Source organism: Cyprinus carpio, chromosome B4, assembly GCF_018340385.1.
Source record: "Cyprinus carpio isolate SPL01 chromosome B4, ASM1834038v1, whole genome shotgun sequence".
Classification (NCBI taxonomy): domain Eukaryota; kingdom Metazoa; phylum Chordata; class Actinopteri; order Cypriniformes; family Cyprinidae; genus Cyprinus; species Cyprinus carpio.
The window spans coordinates 3,361,467-3,379,389 of record NC_056600.1 but is presented as its reverse complement, the minus strand read 5'-3'; the positions used below and the strand labels follow the sequence as shown (position 1 = coordinate 3,379,389).

At 33.6% G+C, this 17,923-nt stretch overlaps 1 protein-coding gene across 1 annotated transcript in view; it reads left to right on the top strand.

Moving 5' to 3' along the window:
* The window catches only part of LOC109072030 (pleckstrin homology domain-containing family A member 5-like), a 56,197-nt gene that overhangs the window by 4,065 nt on the left and 34,209 nt on the right, over nt 1–17,923 (top strand). The window contains 4 exon segments of the mRNA XM_042721639.1: nt 3,597–3,635; nt 9,196–9,316; nt 12,363–12,467; nt 14,014–14,086. Coding sequence (XP_042577573.1) covers nt 9,248–9,316; nt 12,363–12,467; nt 14,014–14,086 — 247 coding nt within the window. The 5' untranslated portion in view covers nt 3,597–3,635; nt 9,196–9,247.

Sequence of the window (17,923 nt, the reverse complement as noted above, 5' to 3'; positions counted from 1 at the left end):
TCCATTTAAATATTTTGTAAATATCTAAACATGTTGCACACTGTCTGTACTTTATTCAATGTTTTTTTTGTTTTTTCTTAAAAAAGTTGGAAATGGCATTTTAAAAATTTTTAAACCAGGGTTACCTGATATATTGATGTCCATAACTTATTTGTGTTAATTAAACACAGTCATGTCAGAAACTCACTGTTGTAAAGAGCAGGTGGGAGATGCAGTGCTAACCTAATGGTATAGTGCTGGAGCTTCACTTCGCTCACGGCCTGATTCTGTTGCTCCTGATCTGTTTTTAACTTCTGTTCGTGTGATTGTACACAGAGCCAGACGCAGTCACTTCCACTACATGGCGACACACATCTGCAGCGTTCGGCCTGAAGTGTCCTCGTTTCTCATCGTCACAGTGGAAGCTTATTAATTTGCGCAGTCATTTTTGTTCACCCTCCTCATATTTCCTCATTCTGTGGCACTCTGTTGATGTATAAGGCCGGTGTGTGCCGTAATAGCGCTCGCTGTGCCGTATATACTCTGACTAAAGCGTCAGACGCCCTCCATTACTGAAACAATTAACTGTTCAGTTACTGTATATTTGGGTGTTTCTTCAACTACTTTTAGAAAATAAACTCTCTTACAGTACACTTTTCACACTATCTAGGTTTTCACTAACACACTTTCTAAAATGTCCAAGTTTTAAAATGTTCAAACAAATATAAATGTAATATTTAAATAATATTTACATTTGAAAATTAATTGCAACTGTAATTGGATCTTACAAAACATTCCTATATTTTTTTTAATTTGATAAAAATATTTTTTACACAAAAGATTTTGAAATAGTTTATTTTTTTTATCATAACAGTAAAACAATGTTTTTTTTTAATCTTTTTTATTTTTAGGTAGTTTTTTTATTTTTAGAATTGATTTGTATATTTTAGGATTTTTATATTTTATGCAAGGGGTAAAACAATTCAATCTAAACATGAAATGCAATTGAAATTTAGTAAAAATAAATGATATTGCAGTAAAATTAATGACTTTCATGTAACAGAGAAAAAAAAATAGCAATTTTAATTAGTTTTATTAGCTTTATTGTCTGGAAATGAGTTCCTTGTCACATTTTTACTTTGCACAAAATATTTTTCAGAAGACAAAAATCATCTAGATTATAAAATGTTTATAGCTAGAATTTTATTTATCCCAAATACACTCATGAAATTGAATAATATTTGCACACTTTTTTGCACAATTTCAAATAATAATAATAATAATTTTAGCTTGATTGGAAATTAAACAATAAAAAACATAAAATATAATAAAATGTGACAACTTAATTGGACATTGGTGTAGCAAAAATACATTTTTATTTTCCAAAAATTTGTTCAAAATAAAAATCAAGTTAAAAAAACACCCTTAATTATATGCATGTGTTAGCATAATGATTGCAGTATATCACGGCTAGTTTAGCGGAAAGTTGTTGTGCGACAGATTGAGTCGCCTTCAGCAACATCACAACCTGCCAGAAGTCCAGCTGAGATGATTCAGACCCGTGAGGCGGCGGCGGCGGGGTTTAGGGGGAAACTTTGACACAAAAACTACCAGCGTCAGTGTTATTAAACAAAAAATAATGTGAGCCGTATGTCGATCAGTGTTGTCATAGATCCAGTATCTTGAGGCTAGTAATTTTGCTCTATAATAATTTCTTCCACAACACCTTCACTCCTTTCTCATGTTATTTCTCTTATTTCTTCTCTAATGTTTCCCTGCTGAAAAATCCAAGTCATATCAGCTCAAGTTGGTCATCTAGCTTAACTAACCAGGTCAACCTTGATCCCGCCAGCATGATGACCACCTAGAAACCATATAAAACCAGTGTCTAGAATCAGAAACTGGTTTTAGCTGGATTTTCCAGTAGGGTTGCCATTAATCTTCTTCATGTCATGATTCCAACCAGTGCATACCATAAAAACAGGGCTCCAGACTGCGACCAACTGGTCACATTTTTCTGCCTGTGCGACTATATTTTGTGTGCGGTCACATAAGAAAAAATAAAAATAATAATTCTAAATAATGAAATAAAACCAGCTTCTTCTATCAGAAGCTGGTTTTAGCTGTTTTTTTCTGTAGGTTTGCCATTTATCTTCTTCATTTCATGGTTTCAACTCAACAAAACCAGCGTCTTCCGTCAGAAGCTGGTTTTATTTGCTTTTTCCTGTAGGTTTGCCATTTATCTTCTTCATTTCATGGTTTCAACTCAACAAAACCAGCGTCTTCCGTCAGAAGCTGGTTTTAGCTGCTTTTTCCTGTAGGTTTGCCATTTATCTTCTTCATTTCATGGTTTCAACTCAACAAAACCAGCGTCTTCCATCAGAAGCTGGTTTATTTGCTTTTTTTCTGTAGGTTTGCCATTTATCTTCTTCATTTCATGGTTTCAACTCAACAAAACCAGCGTCTTCCATCAGAAGCTGGTTTTATTTGCTTTTTCCTGTAGGTTTTGCCATTTATCTTCTTCATTTCATGGTTTCAACTCAACAAAACCAGCGTCTTCCGTCAGAAGCTGGTTTTAGCTGTTTTTTTCTGTAGGTTTGCCATTTATCTTCTTCATTTCATGGTTTCAACTCAACAAAACCAGCGTCTTCCGTCAGAAGCTGGTTTTAGCTGCTTTTTCCTGTAGGTTTGCCATTTACCTTCTTCATTTAATGGTTTCAACCATATAAAACCAGCTTTCACCGTCAGAATCTAGTTTTAGCTGGATTTTCTAGTAGGGTTGCCATTAATCTTCTTTATTTGACAATTTTTAGTTAATGATCCCCTAGAAACCAGATAAAACCAGCATCTACCATGAGAAGATGGCAACCCTAGTGGAAAATCCAGCTAAAACCTGTTAAAACCAGCAACCCATAATCATCTTCATTTGATGGTTTCAACTAATGTCCATCTAAAACAAAACCAGCGTCTACCATCAGAAGCTGGTTTTTAGATGGATTTTCCAGTAGGGTTTCCATTAATCATCTTTATTTCATGATTTCAACCAGTGCATGCTATAAAAAGCTGGTTTTAGCTGGATTTTCCAGTAGGGTTGCCAAGAACCTTCTTCATTTCATGGTTTGAACTAAATAAAACCAGCGTCTACCATCAAATGTTGGATTTAGCTGGATTTCCAGTTGCCATTTATCTTCTTCATTTCTTGGTTTCAACCATATAAAACCAGCGTACCATCAGAATCTAGTTTTAGCTGGATTTTCCAGCAGGGTTGCCATTAATTTTCTTTATTTGACCGTTTCAGTTAATGACCACCTAGAAACCAGACAAAACCAGCATCTACCATGAGAAGATTGCAACCGTACTGGAAAATCTAGTTAAAACCAGTAACTCTTAATCATCTTCATTTGATGGTTTTCAATTAATCACTACCTAAAACCATATAAAACCAGCCTCTACCATCAGATGCTATTTTTAGCTGGATTTTTCAGTAGGTTTGCCATTAATCATCTTCTTTTTAAGGTTGCATTGTTGAGTGCGTGTCATAACTATAATTTGAGTTTTCAAAACGCTAAATGACTATGTATTCAGTTCATTTTCTTTCCTTTTTTTCTGTTTTCTAGACTGAATTGTGGGAAACTTGTCCATCCTGTTTTAAACAGGTAATGCTTTGCAGGGATCTCTTCTCTCATCCGCTTCTTTTGAACCGCGGAGCCTCCATTCATCTCTGGTTGTTTTGCCATTCTGTCTCATTAATTCTGCTCAAACACTAACCCAAGGCGCTGTTTGAACTGGATTGCCTGATATCCTGCTATGCATCGCTAATGTGGAGATATGCAAGATTTATGTGTGCCGTCCGATTTGTCTTACCCACATTGAATATGAAACATGAATCTCCTTGAAACACTCATTCATCACGAGTCGCAGTTTAACACGCAGCACCGTGGGGCTCGACGTACACGCGCCTCCGGTGGCCCCCGTCAGATCTAGAGCGATGCCATTCTACTCGTTTCTGCCATTAAGTGACAGGCCTTTGACTCTTTAACGCTGAGTTTGAAGCTTTTTATGGCTGCCGTCAAAACAAATCTCGCCATTGGAAATGTCCCTGAAAGTAACGCGCGTTAAAGCACTTAACTGGGACAAAATTGTTGTTCTGAAAGCAAGCAAGACGGGGAAAGTTCAGCTGCTTCCTGAACGTGTCCTAGAGGCCTGCTATCCTCATTCTGGCCAAGATACCCAATAAAAAAAAAAACCCTAGAATGCTGCTTTACTTGTCTCTTTTTTAGGGAACATCTGGGATACAAAGTAGGACAGCAATTGAGGAATTCAGAGCAGGGTTATCATCGTTAAATAAAATAAATAATTGAAATAAAATTAAATGAACATTGTATATATATATATTAAATATTTTAACTAATTGAATATATATAATATATATATGCCTAATACTAATATATGTACAAATGTTTATCTATCTATCTGACTGTATATACTAAACTAAGTACTGTAACTTACAAAATGGAAAACAGTAAACCTAAATAACTATATAGATATATTAATTCAAAATTGCTAAAGCTTTATCTAAACTATAAAAAATATATACAGTTTAGGAACATATAAAGTAGAAGAAAATATAAAAATTAAATCTAATTCAAAATATTTTACAAAAACTTGTATTTTATAAAAAAATTGTATGTCAGTGATATTAAAATAACACTGCTTCAGAGTCCTGTTTTGGAGATATGGTTTAGCTTTATAGCCATTAGAGTCATCATGAAATCTAAATTGACTATTTTCCTTTTTTTTATTATATGTTATTGTCTTATTTTGAATTATTCAAATTATTTTGGAGTTAAAAAAAAAAATCTGAATATTTTATATAAAATATATAACTTTGCTCCACTGATTTTACTGAAACGACTTTGATTTCTGTATCACAAATCCCTTTCACATTTCAACCAATCCCCTTGAGCGACCATATATGGGCATCTTTTTTTCCTATAAGCTCCCATCCACATTTTGCTCATGAAATGTCTCTGTTTAGTTAGAAATACAACAGGTGACATTTCTTGATGGCTTTAAAACCTAAAAACAAGAGCTCACTAGTGTTTCAGACCTAACATTGCAGGTCTAAACAGACACATGCAGACAATCTGACACCACTTTTGTGGTATTTTCTTAATGTTTTTCCAGGCCTGGCAGAGAGTTTTAAAGTCTTGCATGACTCACGCGTTTTAGCCGATGACCTCCAGTCGAGCGGGTGCCCAACCAACCCACAAACCCATCTAAACGTTCCCTCCGTCAATTATCTCTGGATTCGGCGTGCTTTAGCCGCTCCACATGGGGCTAATTTCACACTCGCTGCCACTCTTCCTCTAAAGACGCCGTCAGATGTCAGCTGAATGATGGCCGCCGGCGTGGCTACAGAGCGCACGCTAAAGCTCATTATTTGAGAAGAGATTCATTAATGAACGCTAACAGCCGTGTTGAATGCTCAATTTAATTTCAAATCAGCGGCCTGGAAGGTCGTACTTGGATCTGTGTGCTACCCTGACCTACTGTAGCTTTCCACCCCGTCCTTCCTTAAATAACTCTGGGATGGACTGTTGTGTAATGTTTTGTATTTTTCGTGGTCCTGGTGTGTGCATGACTGCTGACTGTTTTGACCGTCTCACAAAGTGTCTCTTTGTGTTTGTTTCCAATGCAAAATCAGATGCTTGTCAAATGGCGAGCACACATGCAAACGATGTAGTTAAAGAAGTAGTTCAGCCAAAATGTCTTCATTTACTCACTTTCATGTTGTTCCAAACCTGTATGACTATCGTTTTTTAATGCAATTATAATAAGCTTCAAAAAGCACCCGAAAGCACCATAAAAGTAGTCCAGACAACCCATGCATGTCATTTAAAGTCTTCTCACATTCTATCAAAGATATGGGTGAAAATATATATATATATTTATTGGTCTGTTCTGACTTTTTTAAAGTTTAAAAATCCTTGAAACAAGTTAACTTTGCCTGGGAAGCAACATTAAGATATCAAGACTTGTTTTCATAGATTATATCTTTAATTCTCTGTGTGTATGTACTGTACATGTGGAAGAATTGACAATAAAGCAGACTTGACTTGACTTGAATATGAGTGTCTAGATCAAAATACACTTAAGTTTTATCTGGTTTAAAGGAGGTTTTATAAAGCACTCAAATCTTTATAAAATAGTCCCAATAGTTATTTTTACAAATTAAATTAAATTAAAAATAAATTAAAATAATTAAATTAAATTTATTTTATTTATTTATTTAATTTTATTTGGACTTTTTTGTCCTGATGCATTTCTTTTTTTTAAAAAAAAAAAAAAAACACTTGTTTATACTTAAAACAAGTGAAATAGGAGACATGCACTTATATTCAATTACATTTCAATGTTGGCCACTCAATTAAGAATTAACAATTAACAGTTTGTCTTTTGGTTTTTTTTTGGTAGTGAACTGAATGATTGAAAAGATCCAACTCATTAGAATGATTTGTCCTCAAACTGGACATCTGCATTTCCCATGAGAAAGCTGGCACAGATGTTTAGATTATCAGTGAATTGTTTCTTCAGTTTTGGTCTGTTCTTCACACAAAGCTATTATGTGACATCAGATGACTTGGGATACAGTGCTTGAGTCATACGGGCCACTTTTATGATGCTTTTTTGCCTTGTTGGAGCTTGACATCTTCAGTTCTCCTTCGCTTTCATTATACTGAAAAAAGCAGCTAGGATATTCGTCAAAACATCTCATTTTGTGTTCAGCTGAAGAGATAAAGCCACACAGGTTTGAAACGACGTGACACAGAAGTCATTTTTGAATGAACCGACCCTTTTAACCTCCTGATGCAGTTTTTGGGACGCAAATAACTGTTTAACCGCTGCTAGTATTCAGCCTTTTGTGAAACAGAAAGTGTTTTCCTCATGCGACGTGACCCAGAAGCCAGACAGCTCTTATATTTTACCCTGGTGTTCTCTCCTCTCCCTTGCTCCAGATAGCAGCGCTTTCCCTAGACGTCGTCGCTCTAGCGTAGCGCCGAAATATAGGCCATCCCTATGGGACAGAGCCTCTCGACTGAGCATCCGCGTGCCGTGGGATTTCAGGGTTTTATGGCCATATTTATTGTGCTTTTTCTTCACTTTCGTTAAATAAGACGGTGGCGTTTGTTTTACAGCCTTGATTTTTCTGTTGGGTTTGCTTTTGCCCTTCAGCTTGACTGGGTCATAAACTGCAACTGCGGTATGTCAGAGACGGAGCTGGCAGGCCATTTAAGGTTGTCAGTTGTGTGGGAGTAGATCAGCGGAGACGTGGAGTGAGTAATTGCTTTGATGCATGGGGCCTGTCTCCTCTATTTCTCTCTTTCTCGTTCTGTCTCAATGCTGAAGTGCCCTGGCTTATTAAAACAGCCTTTAAGAGCCCTGAACTTCCTGAGTGCCTTGCAGAAGCTCCAGAACTTTCCTCATTTATCTGCACAGCAGTCTCTCAGCCTTCACAGTCTTCTGGTTATTTTAAATCTGATGTCAGGTGTGGCTTGCTGTCGATTACCACAAACAGTCTTCTTTAATGAATTGGTAAATACATCTGCAGTCTGTTTTTGTTGAAGCAGTTCTTCTTGAAAATGTTATTTGTGCTCCAGACTAGATTTCTGTCATGCAAAATTACTTTGAATCCTGCAACGAATGCTGGCAACAGAATGTCATTAAATGAATATGTTAGTCTTTATGACTATGTTGTAAATAAATTATGAATGCAAATAATATTCATCATGTTGCTTTGAAGTGTGCATGTTTTATTCTGAGCAACAGGTAAATCTGTCATGATCTCTCAATGCATTGATTAAAAATCCTGCAAATTCATATGCAGTAATCTATGTATACATATACAGTTCTACAATATGTTAACATCTATATTTATGTATCACATAAATATAAATTTTAATTAAATACATGAAAATTCGATTTAAGGACCATTTATTTATTTATTTATTTATTTATATATTTATGTATCACATAAATATAAATTTTAATTAAATACATGAAAATATATATATATATATATATATATATATATATATATACAGTACAGGTCAAAAGTTTGGAAACATTACTATTTTTAATGTTTTTGAAAGAAGTCTCTTCTGCTCATAAAGCCTGCATTTATTTGATCAAAAATAGAGAAAAAAACAGTAATATTGTGAAATATTATTTACAACTTAAAATAATAGTTTTTCTATTTGAATATACTTAAAAAAAAATAATTTATTCCTGTGTGATGTAAAGCTGAATTTTCAGCATCATTACTCCAGCCTTCAGTGTCACATGTAACATCCAGTCTATCACATGATCATTTAGAAATCATTCTAATATTCTGATTTATTATGAGTGTTGGAAACCGTTCTGTCTAATATATTTGATGAATAAAAGGTTAAAAAGAACTGCATTTATTCAAAATAAAAAAAAAATTCTAATAATATATATTTTTTCAATATATTTTTTTTACTGTCACTTTTTATCAATTTAACACATCCTTGCTGAATAAAAGTATTGATTTTATTTAAAAAAAAAAAAAAAAAAAAAAACCCCGACCCCAAATTACTGACCAGTAGTGTATATTGTTATTACAAAATATTTATATTTTAAAAACGTAGCTTCTTTTTTTTTTTTTTTTTTTTTTTTTTTTACTTTTTATTAAAAATATTAAGCAGCAGAACTGTTTCCAACTTTGATAATGAATCATCATATTAGAATGATTTCTAAAGGATCATGTGATAATGATCCTAAAAATTCAGCTTTGCATCACAGAAATAAATGATAATTTAAAGTATAATACATTTAAAAACAATTATTTTAAATTGTAATAATATTTCACAATATTACATTTTTTTTCTGTATTTTTGATCAAATAAATGCAGGCTTGATGAGCAGAAGAAACTTCTTTCATTATTTTCTGTATATAAACCATGGTGACTTTGCATGCAGAAAACAGTTTATCAAGCTGTTACTGCTTTTCTGTTTTGCTTCCATTTTGAGTTTCTTTAGTGTAAAAGCTTTTGAGAAAATTATTGTCTGTAGTAGTCGACAGCGTGCAGAACATACTGTAAATAACCCAGAATCTTCCCTTAAATCTGAATGATGTACAAATTAGATTAATTTGTGATGTTCCTCCTCTTGTCTTCCCCTCACCTCTTCCAGACCAGCGACCAAAGCACCAGCAGCCGAGAAGAAAGAACGTCCAACCAGCACCATGAGCGAAGCGTCGAACTACACGGGCGGCTCAGACTATACCACACATCCCAGCAGCCCCACAACCAGAGTGAGTCACTAACTCACTCACTGACCTTGGCCTAGTTCCAGCATGACCGATTGGACTGTCCCATCATGCATCAATAGCATGTTACACAATTACTGTCCTCATTACTGCACATTTGCTTCATTGCCTTTGCTCTGTGATGTCGAGTTGATATAGAGTATCATAAAAATGCAGTGGGTTAGGATGGGTGACTAGTTGTTCAGCTAGTTAAAAATCCATCTCAAGCAAGCATTAATGTGTTTTTCTCTGCACCTTCATTCATTTACTCTTATCTTGCATAAAAATTTGTGTTTGGTCTCTGAGAAGTTTCTAAATCAGACTAATTATTCAAGGCTTTCGAAAACTAGTCGACTTGTCATTCAGACAACCCATCGAAAATATAATTTTGCACATCCCTAAACTCTGTACACCATAAAAACACCCAAACAAGATAAACATTTAATGAGTGGCTGTGGCTCAGGATGCCGGCGTTTCTCAAATAAATTAACATGCATATGCATACAGTATGTACATGTATAAATTAGGGGTGTAACGGTTCATCGATATGGATCGATACATCGATACGATGTCTGACGATACGATGCATCGATGCCACACGTAAAATATCGATATCTGTAGTATAAATAGGCACCTTATTTGGCACTGTCCACATTTTCACATAATGTCCTTCTATGCATTACCGCCAACGTGTGCATTCTCACTCAAACTCGCATATCAGGGCTCGATATAAGGACTGCCCTTGCCCGAAGGCACAAGGTGAGCATAAAAGACGCTCGTGATTGTTGGTGGAACAGTCGAGCGCTGTGTGAGAAGTTTTCAGCGCACACATCTGAAGCGTGCGCACGCACACAGATAGCCGCATCTAGACCGCGCGAATACTAAATCGAGCTCTCTTCCGCTTTTTTGTGCATGGATGAATAAATACAGACAAAATTCAATCAAAATGCGCATTTTGACGAATATCCTAGTAAACACAGTCGTTAGGCATATGGCTTAACGTAAACAGTTCAGAAAGAAAAGGCGTGTGTATCAGTATATTAAATCCGTGCTTCGTTCTTAAAGTGAAAGCAAACTAATAATAAATAATGTTGTCAATACAGGTGCTAACTGCTCCTGACTAAATAACCGTTATAAAATCAGAAATGATTCATCTATATTTAATTTATACAGTGAAGACTGTGCAGTTATTTTACATTTGATTAGCCTATTACATTTCTGTAGCGTACCTGAACATTTATTTTTGACTGAGCTGATAAACCTGAAAAGCACTGTTTATTGAACTTGTGTCTTTGTTGTATTGTAGTTATTTTCTGCTATTGCTTGTAATTTGGTTATCTGTAGAAAAGATTATCACTGAGCCCATAGTAGCAGCCAGAATTGTTTTTCCAATTGTTTATTTTCTTTATTATTTAAAAAAATGTGTAGGCCTATTTTTTTGTTGTGAATTGAGGTACAGAATGTTAAATTTTTAGATAAATGTTCTTGTTATATATTTTGGTTGCATTTGTGAGTTAATAAAAATGTAGATGGTTGTTTAAAATAGATATAAAATATCGATATATCGATCGATATACTCCTGTATCGAATCGAATCGTAATCATATCGTAGAATTTTTTGTATCGGAAAAATATCGAATCGCTGGGTAAGAGAATCGATATCGAATCGTATCGTGACGAACCATCCGATTTACACCCCTAATATAAATTAGGGCTATCAAGCGATTAAACTTTTCAAATCTAATTAATAACCCAAATCAAATTTGCCTGAGAATCCAAATCCAACCCCCCCCCCCCCCCCCAACAAAAAGGTAATTTAAAGTAATTATGAGAAAAGCATCAAATAGACAAAATTAGCTTTAGAAAGAAATATTTAATTTGATTCAACATCAAAAAAATGGTTTTTCAGAAGCTGCATCTGTATTAGTATTTAGGTATATTTACAGACCATTTATTGCAGCTCTGGGGTGGCATGAATGCATTTACACTGCATTTACAATTGCATAAATAATGCCACAAATGCAATGTTTTTTTTTTTTTTTTTTAATTTGTAATTAGTTAAAAATTATTTTATTCTTTTTCATTAAATTTTTATTTTAATTAATTTATTTTTAAATTAATTTATTATTTATTTATTTATTTATTTATTTTAATAAAATCACACTCAAACTAAAACAGCCAGTAGTTGGCGGTAAATGTCTTGGATAATGAGTGAGTCATTCATTCATTCAGTTCATTCAAACAGCTGAGATTCATTTAGAAATGAAGTAAATGGTTCTCTTTATGAATGAGTCATTGAATCATTGTTTCACCTGATTTGTTCAAAATGTGGATTTATTCAGAAACAAAATACTGCTGTCTGTTGACCGGAGATGCACAAAAGTTCTGCTGTGCATTTATAGGTAATATTTTCATTGGAAAAATTGAGCAAAAACAGACAATATTGGGTCTAAAATAGAACACAATATGAACTTCTTATTTATTGAATTATTATTTATATAAATATTAGACAAAAATTCATTCAGGGGCATTAAATGTGCATTAAATTCCTTTATAAATTTAACATGTTATTTTTCCCTAATTAATTAAATGAATGCTTATATAAATACATGAACACATACATTCATAAGGCTAATTACTTTCTCAGATAATAATGTCAGTTTGTTTCAGAAGATGGTAAGATGATGAAATGAGACTGGTTTTTCACTCTGATGATTTATTGTCAGCATTTATCATTGGAGGGCTCGGTGGACATGAACAATCAAAGTCCAGAGATCAGCGACTTGCTCATCTGTATGATTGTGTCTCATTAGAGCAAGACGAATGACAGATATGCTCTTCTCAGATTGTTGCCCGTGTGCTTTGGCTTCTGTTAAGCAGTTTTTTAACTTTCTGAGGGTTTGTTAAGTGCTGTTGATTCATAATGCATGCGCTAAACGACTTCACTAGTAAGTTGTAATTATTTACAGCTTCATCGCTGAATAATGTATACAGGCAAGCTTGAGCCCTCACAAGTGTCTTTTCTGAGAATTCTCTCCTCTCCCTGTTTGCAGCTCTCCAGGTCCTCAAAGAAAGTCCACAACTTTGGCAAAAGGTCCAACTCCATCAAGAGGAACCCCAATGCCCCGGTGGTGAAAAACGGCTGGCTTTACAAACAGGTTTGTGGCTCTGGTGCTCCTACAAACCATTAATACACCTTTGCATATGTGTGAGAGAATCTCATGTATAAATGTACACAAAAAAGTATGTAGCTTTATAAAATGGTAAGGATTTTTGGCAAATTATTTTATTATTTTTTTGCTTTTTTGTTAGCATTAAAACATTATTTTCATGACAGTTAAACACATTAGGACATAGATTCTCATTACTGTAATACAGTAAAAAAATTTTTGCATCAATCATCTCCTGATATTTTATTTTATTGTTAATTTAGATTTATTATTTATTACATATAATTATATATATATATTAATATACTTTTGCTTTGCATCATGGTACTTTAAAGTACATCAATAGGAAAAAAAATCAGAAATTGTGAAAGTTAGATTTCTGGATCCTTGAGGTTTTTTTTTTTTTTGTTTGCATAACATTATTTTCATGACAACATTCTGCCATATTTTCTTCTAACTTGGAAAAAATGTGTATGTGTGTGTTTATATATATATATATATATATATATATATATATATATAATTTATTAAAAAGTAATTAATAAAAATTATATTTTTTGGACCCTGGAGGTTTTTTTAGCATTCTAACTATATTTTCCTCACAATTAGGCACATTCAGCCATAGATTCTCATTACCGTAATGCTAAATTAAATTAAATTAAATTAGGTAATTTTTTAATAAAAAAATACATTTGGTAATTTTTTTATAATTTATTTATTATAATTTTATATTAATATAATTTTGTTTTGCATGAACCTAATCATATGCATTTCCTTAGTACTCGAATCTATTAAAAAAAAAAAAAAAAACAACTAAAATATCATGTTTATATCACAGTACATGACCAACTGAGATAAAAGTTTTCAGCTGAACAGTTTTGAAGGTTGTTTAGTTGCTGATGGTCACGTTTTCTGAGATTTGCCTGCACTTAAAAGCTTATCCATCAAATGCTTCAGCCGTGCTTCATCTGCCTGTGTTTTTATGCAGGCCAATGCGCGGCTCCACAAGCTTATTTGTGCTTTTGCATCATATTTTTCACAACCGCTTCTCATAAAAGCCAGATTGAAATAAACACATAAAGTGTTACGGTTGCATCAGTAAGTTGAGCGCGTCTTTGTGTGTGTGATCGCTGCGCCAGCGTTCCTTTGAAAGCAGCGTTTCCACGAAAAACACGACTTCAGAGGTGGTCTCTCCTCTTCCCCAAACATCCTCCATCAAAGCTGCTCTCGCAGCACAAGCAAGATTGTCAGGCTTTGTTGTCTGAATTAAAATTTACATGCTTACACAGTGCAAACATTAACACAACAAACCGTAAAACACGAGGGAGAAATATGAATATGATTCATGCCTCAAATAAATGAATCGCTTAAAAAAAAAAAAAAAAAAGGGAAAGTTTCTGTTCTGGAGAACAGCAGCAAACAAAGCAGAGATTTTTTAGGAAAATAAGCGTGCGTTGGAAAAGGGTGGGCTTTCTGTGCTGCACTGTGATTGGTCGGCTGGTTTGATTGACGGCTGTGCTGCTGGATTTTGCAGGACAGCACTGGAATGAAGATGTGGAAGAAGAGATGGTTTGTTCTGTCTGACATGTGTCTCTTCTACTATAGAGGTGAGTCGAGTGTCTCTGTTTATAAAAACACACTTTATCACCACACCAATGTGTCTTCCTGTTTCCTATTTATGAGAATAAATTCATCTCTGAACACTTTCTGTTGACTCTTGCTGCAATGTGATCCAGTGACACATTTGCGCTGCTATCTGTGGGTTTTACGCTGTGTATTTTTCAAATCGTAGCACTGTACGACTACTAAATGGATGGTTTCTACTATGATGAGCTATTCTATACGTTTTTTAGAGTGCAGTAACAGGGAATTACTGAATGATTATGATTCCACATAATGATTTTGAGTCACTAATGATTCACTTTGGTTCTTTTGATTCCGTTCTGTGGTTCACTTTGAGTGATTCAGTGAGTGAGTCATTTAGACTGATTCAAACTGGTAACACAGGAATACAAAAGTGAGTCTTTTTTTTATTGATTCTTTAAAAAGAACTGGTTCATAATTCCTTTTTTTTTTCTTTAATTCTATGTTTTTCAGTTATAACTTACGTAATGGATAATTTACTGTCAGCCAGTCATTATTTTGATATTCTATTATCTCAATAGAATTACCCTGATGAGGTTTATTTTGCACTAAAGATCATTTGACTGAACATCTCACTTATCATGGATGGCTACTTAACAAGTAAACAAATAAATGGATATGAATGTTGAAACGTAACTTGTTTCTCTGCTCAGTTATACAGCGTTTCCATTGACAGTGGTCACTATTTCAGTGTTAATTTAGTATTGTTTATGTACAATTCTAGTATTTATTAACATTTTAAATAAACTTTTTTATATTTTTTCATTTTTATTTTTTTTAAGTTTTAGTAATTGTGTTATGTGCCTTTGTCTTTTTATTTTTATTATTTAAAAAATATATATTATTATTATTAATTTAAATTTGTTTTTATTTCAAGTCATTTTAGTACTTTAACATTATTTCAATTTGTGTGTGAGTGTGTGGATATAGAATAGGCAACATTTCATTTAAATTTTAGTCATTGTAATACTTGAGCTTTTTTAATGTAGTTAGTTGCATTTCTGTTTTTTTATTTTTTATTTTTTTTAAGTTTATCATCTAATATTGCATTTATTTTCATGTTTATATATTTATTTCATTTTTATTTCAATTAACTTTTTTCAAAAACAATTATCTCAATTTGAGGTATTTTAGTACACTTCTCGCTTTAATTTGTTTTTCAAATAAAATACTCATTTTTTATTTATTTTTATATATTTATATTTTTGCTGTATTTCAGTATAATTTCACTCAGTATAACAAAACTTTTTAGTTTCAGTTTAGTTTCTAAATAGTTACCACTATTCAGAAATATTTGATTTAAATATTATATATTTTATATAAGCTCTTAAACAATGAAGGAGATGCATGGACAATGTCCAGTTTGGGCCCAAAGGTGTCTCGTTGGACAGGTTGTGCTGCATGCTGAAGTCTCTTGAGGACACTCTCTTAGATCTCCATAAATTGTGTAATTAAGCAGTCCGGCAGTGCAATCAGATCCTTCTTTCAGAGCCGGACCCATGAGGGCCGAGGCTGTTTATTGGCTGACAGAGAAGACAGAGCAGTATTCTAGCCACGCAGCAGACGTGCTCAGACTGTCTGTTCATATCCTCCGTCTCTCTGTGAGTCCGTATCGACGGCTCAGATTAAATGTTGCATGTGGATGTCAGTGATGAAGGACAGGTGAAGCTCTGAATGGCCCTGACCGAACAATATCACTGAGAGCAGAGGAGGGCAGATCACTGACGCCCCCTGTCTGTGTCAGCTGCTGCTGCATGCACTCATCATGCACTAGTTCATTGGTTTTGGTCACGGTAAGATCGTATGTAAGGCATGTGATATCTAATCACACATGGAATTTCTACAGATTTTTATGAGCTCTTATTTTCACTGACTGGAGTGTAAAATATTTGTAACTAATTTAAAAATGGGGATATCTCTTAAAATCAACATGAAATAATAAATCACTCATCTTATGTAGCATGACTGACCAGTGCACGCTGTACACATTATGAGATTTGACCAATTAAAATAACGTTTTGCCTTTAACTAAAAATAAAAATAAGGTGGTGAATAATAAGAAATGTTGAATGTCATCTAGGTTTGGGAACTAAAAACCAATACATTAATATATATATATATATATATATATATATATATATATATTAGTTTGGGGTCTGTAACCGTTTAATGTTACAAAATATTTTTAATTAAAATGATGCTGTTCCTTTGAACTTTCTATTCATCATAGAATCCTGACAAAAATAAAAAAATATTTTATCACAGTTTCCAGAAAAAAATTAAGCAGCACAACTGTTTTTAACACTGATAATAATCAGAAATGTTTCTTGAGCAGTAAATCAGCATATTAGAATGATTTCTGAAGGATCATGTGACACTGAAGACTGGAGTAATGATGCTGAAAATTCAGCTTTGCATCACAGAAATAAATTACACTTTAAAATACATTCAAATAGAAAACAGTTATTTTAAGTTGTGCTAATATTTCATATTACTTTTTTCATCAAAAAAAAGAAGAAACTTGATTATATTTAAAAACAGTCCCCAAACCATTGAATGTTAGTTTTTGTTTTGTTTGTTTGATTGTTGTTTGATATTTACTCTATTTATGCCGCCTTTAAAAAGGCTGAAAAGTCATTTAAAAAGTGTGTAAACACTCTTTTTGCAAGAATTGTTTGGCATTTTTATTATAGAACATCTTTCATCATTTGGCAGTATATATATATTTTTTTTATAAATGAGTCATTGATGGAAAATATCCAGAACAGTTGTTTACCGCTCCAGTCCTAATGACTGTTGGATGGGATTTCGTGCAGAATTGTTCGAGTTTTGTATCCGCCACTGAACTTAGTCTGAGCTTTGATTTTTTTTTGGCAGTATCAGTATGTGGTTTCCCTAAAGCCAGCACGCTGAGTCTGATCTTGACGAGAGAGCTGATCTTCTCTCTGTGTTTGTTTGCTGTCAGTGATTCAGCACGGCGTCTGCTGTGAGCCACCGGCAGGTTTCTTCACTTCTGAACGCCACACACAGTGCTCCAGAACTCAGTGTGTGGGATGTTTCCAAAATGCAAAAACTTGCTCCATGTAACTTTTAAAAGACTAAAATATCATTGTCTTCATTGGTCTCTATGGCAGAGGAATATCAAGCATGTTAGTCTGCTGAGTTTGCATCACAAGAATGTATATTGCCCATATTTCGGGTTAAGAACTTAAAACATTTACTTAACACTAATTATGCAACTGTTAATAAACATGCATGGACATGTTATCGATATATGCCTTTTTCAGTGACTCTTTCTTCAGTTTACATTATGCCAGCAGGTTGTGACAAGTGTCTTGTCTTTATGAAAGGTCATTTATTCACTCGGGCGATTTCTTTCAAAAACACTGATTCATTCAGGACTTAAATATATTTTGTTCAGTCAATCACTGAATCTTTCATGCAACCAGTTTGATTCATTCAGGGACAAAACAAGTGACTGTTGTTTTATGAGAAAATGATTGAATCTTTCATTCAACCATTTCAATTCTTTCAGGTATGATACAAGTGACTGTCTTTTATGAGTGAGAAGTTCATTGACTCAATCTATTCCTTCCAAAACACTAACTTATTCAAGAGCTAAATATATTTGTCACCTGTAAATGATTGAATCTTTCATGAACTCAACAATTGACTGTCCTTATGAGAAAATTATTGAATATTTCACTCAACTGATTTTATTCTCTCAAAAATAAAACATGTCTTCATGAGAAAATCACTCAACCAATTTGATTCATTATTTTCAACATCCACAAAAAAAA